General features: G+C 55.0%; 1 protein-coding gene across 1 annotated transcript; it reads right to left on the bottom strand.

Moving 5' to 3' along the window:
- Positions 1-287: 287 nt before the first annotated feature.
- Positions 288-2198, bottom strand: CCDC185 (coiled-coil domain containing 185). The gene has a single exon (XM_044000254.1). It carries the CDS (start codon positions 2196-2198, stop codon positions 288-290), a length of 1911 nt encoding a protein of 636 aa, XP_043856189.1.
- Between the last annotated feature and the right edge of the window lie 1205 nt (positions 2199-3403).

Here is a 3403-nt window from a genome sequence, read left to right as displayed (position 1 = left end):
GATGAAGCCCTAAGAACCAGTGTTTTTCCATTCAAAGTAAGTTTTTAAAACCTAAATGATATAAAATATAAGGTTAAATTCCTCAAACTATCCTTTGCCCCACCCCTTTAAAAAGCTAATTAAAATAGCAGTTCTATTTTAAAAAGGAGATCACAGTTAGAGGTTAAAAACCACTTTATATCAATGCCAGGTTATAGGCAGATTATAAAATGAATGCGTTACATTTTCACATCTCTCTCTCTCTCTCTCTTTGGCTTATAGATTGTGAGATATTTCATGCCAAGGGCTCAGTGACTCCCCTGATGCAGACTGGCACTAAGCTGAGCTTCCCAGGCCATCCTGTCAAAGGAAACTTGCAGGGCTTTCACTTTCTCCCTCATCTGCAGAGAGGCTTGAGCAATCTTTCGGGATTCTTCAATAGTGGCGTCTTTCTCTCTGGAGATCTGGTTTATCTTCTGCTCCTTCCTCCTGATAGCTTCTTTGATGCCTTCAATGTGGCACTTGGCCTCTTCCTCAGCTTTCTGCTTTAGAAAGTAGTGGTTTTTCTCCCGAAGAAAGTTAAACTCCCTGATCCTGTCTGCCTTGTCTTTGTTATTTTTATTCACGTTATCTCTAGCCTGCTGGATCTTCAGGTCACCCAGCTCCACTAACAACATCTTATGCAATTTTTTCTGCTCATCTGTCTCTTCCGCTCTCCACTTGGCCAACAAGAGATGCTCTTCCTCTTTCTGAGCCTTTTCTTTCAGCTCTCTGTGCCTCTCCTCGATCAGGCGCTGGTGGATCTCCTGAGACCTCTGGGATCTCTGCTCCAAGGACAGTCTCCTCAGGATTTCCTCAGCCTTGTTCTGACTGTCTAGCAGGACCTTCCGGAACTGGTGATTGGCAGAGGAAGCAAGGTTGTTCTCCTGAAGTTTCTTCCTGCCTTCCAAGTTCTTGAGCTGCCTCTTGTAGCAAGCCTGCACCATCTTCTCCTGCAGCTGCTGAATGTTCTGCTCCCTGAGGTCCTTCCGCATCCCCTCTTTTTCTTTCAGCATCTGCTCCTGGCAATGCTTCCGGAACTCCGCCTGCATCCGAGCCCTCTCCAACTTCTCCCTGCGCCGGTTCTCCTGCTCCTGGACCTGCCGTTTCCACTTGTTCTCTCTCAAGGCCATCTCCTTTTCCCAAGTCTGCAACCGCTCCTGCTGTTCCTTGCTGAGGCGGGCACGTCGCTCCTCCTTCTGACGCTCCCACTCTTCCTTGCTTTGGGACAGCTGCTGCTGGCGCTCCCTCTCCATCATCATCTGGAACCTCTGGTCGCAGCGCTTCACCTCCTCCCAGGCCTCGGCCGCCTGGTGCTGCAGCTCTTGTATCCGCCTGGCCTTCTGCAGCCGCTCCAGCATGAGATTGACGATCTTCTTATCGCGGGCGGGGATCATGGCCTCAGCGTGCTTGTCCTGCAGGTTTTGGAAGGGCTCCAGCTCAGAGTCCTGGTGGGCCGCCTGGGGCTGGGGGTACTGGCCGCCACGTTCCACCAGCTGGCTCCCGGCCTTGCCGCGCCGCTCCTGGGAAGAGGCCCGGACCCTGAGCTCTTTCGAGGGCAAGGCGGACTTCTCCAAGGAGGTGGACGACGGGACCCAGTGCCCCATGGCCCTGCGCACAGTCGTGGCCCATTGATCCCCGCTGGGTTCTCTCTCCAGAGTCAGGCTCCCACGAGGGGTGCTGTAATCTCCGCGGGGCGTGGGCGCGGGGGTGTCCTTCTTCCCCGAATGGGGCCGCCGCTGTTGCTGCTGCTGCTGCTGGGGTGCGGGCGGAGGCGGGGGCTGCTGCCAGGCCAAGTTGTAACCGGCCCGTCCGAGCCGCCGGCACCTGGCGGCGGCCTCGTGGTCGTCGTCCGGGCGGCGGCCACGGGGCAGCTGCCTCCGGGCGCGGTCCGGGGGTCTCCTGCTCACGTCGGTCAGACTGCGGCTCTCCCGCGGCGAGCCGGGGAAGAGGCGCCGCTGCGGCTGCGGCGTCGGGGGGTGGTGTGCCTGCTGTGCCGCCGCCCCGCGGCCTCGCTCTAGGGCCAGGCCGCCCAGCCGAGTGGCCGCGTCCTTGCACGCCACTGGGGCCTCACCCTTGAGGGGCCCCGCCAGGGCCAAAGGCGCCGGCTCCCCGCCCAGCGGCTCGTGGTCGTAGACCTCCAGGTAGGGCAGCGGCGAGATGCGGCCCGCGCCCTCCATCCCCTGGACGGCGCCCCCCGCCCTCCGCAGAGCTGCTCTCTCGGCCTTATCTGGAGGTCCTGGCGGAGGCGCTGAGGAGCCTCCGGACCGTCCAGCAGGTCCTTTATGAATCCCAGTAACGCCCCGCCCGGGCCTCTCACCCTCCGCCCCACCCTCGGGGCGGCCCGCGCCGCCTGTGACGCCCCCACCACTTCACAATGCCCCCCACAACCGGAGCGCAGCCCTGGGGCCTAGTCTTTACGAGACCCCCCAGCGCGGGACTCGAGCGCCCCCGCTGCGCTGGATGTCCCACTGAAGCTGGTGGGCATCGCCCGCGTGGTCGGGTCCTAGCCCTCCCTGGGGTCAGCCGCAGCCTCTCGTGACTTAACAAAAGCTACAGATCGGGGCTTGATTTGTCATTCGGTCACTCCGTAGATGTTTATTAAGCGGCTGCTAGGCACAGTGCTAAGCTCTGGTGATACAAAGGAGGCAAAAGACTGCCCCTCCAGGAGCTCAACAACCTAATAATTATTTGGTTGATTGTCTAGATTTGAGAAAGTAATGGAGAAAAATGTGAATAATGCAGATTAAGCTTAAAAGTCTGTCCTATGTTTTGTTAATTGTCACTTAAGAAAGTGATGGGAAAATGTTTATAATGCAGATTAAATTTAATCGTTGCTTTGGGACAGCCAGGTGGTAAAACATATCAGCATATCTTTGGGCATACTCGGGATGGGTAGTTAAAGCAAATACTCTACTGCATAAGGCTTGAAACCGGGCATTTAAAAACCAACACCTTGTTATAATGACTGGAGTGAGCCGGTCAGAAGTTAAGGAAAAGCTTTTGAACAATTAGAACAATCTAGAACGGGAATAGGCTTCATTGGAAGATGAGGGACTTTTCTTCACCTGAAGTCTTCAAGTCAAGTTGGTCAAAAATCATTTATAGTGCTTACTTACATGCCAAGTAAGCTCTGGGGACAGCAAAAACACTTTCCCTGCCCTGATGGAGTTCACATTCTAAAGAGGGAAACAACATACAAACAATTATGTAATGCAGGATAGATACAGAGTAGATGAAAGATGTGAGTACAGCCTAGCTAAGAGTTGGGGAAGCCTGATGTTGTGAACATAGTTCTAGTTTAGGGTCGGGTGACATGCGTTTAAACCCCCCAAGTCAACCCATGAATTAGCAAGTGAATTTAGGTAGCACAGTGCAGTGGGAA

Source organism: Dromiciops gliroides, chromosome 4 (assembly GCF_019393635.1).
Source record: "Dromiciops gliroides isolate mDroGli1 chromosome 4, mDroGli1.pri, whole genome shotgun sequence".
NCBI lineage: Eukaryota > Metazoa > Chordata > Mammalia > Microbiotheria > Microbiotheriidae > Dromiciops > Dromiciops gliroides.
The sequence above is the reverse complement of the archived record's forward strand: the minus strand, read 5'-3'. Positions and strand labels throughout refer to the sequence as shown.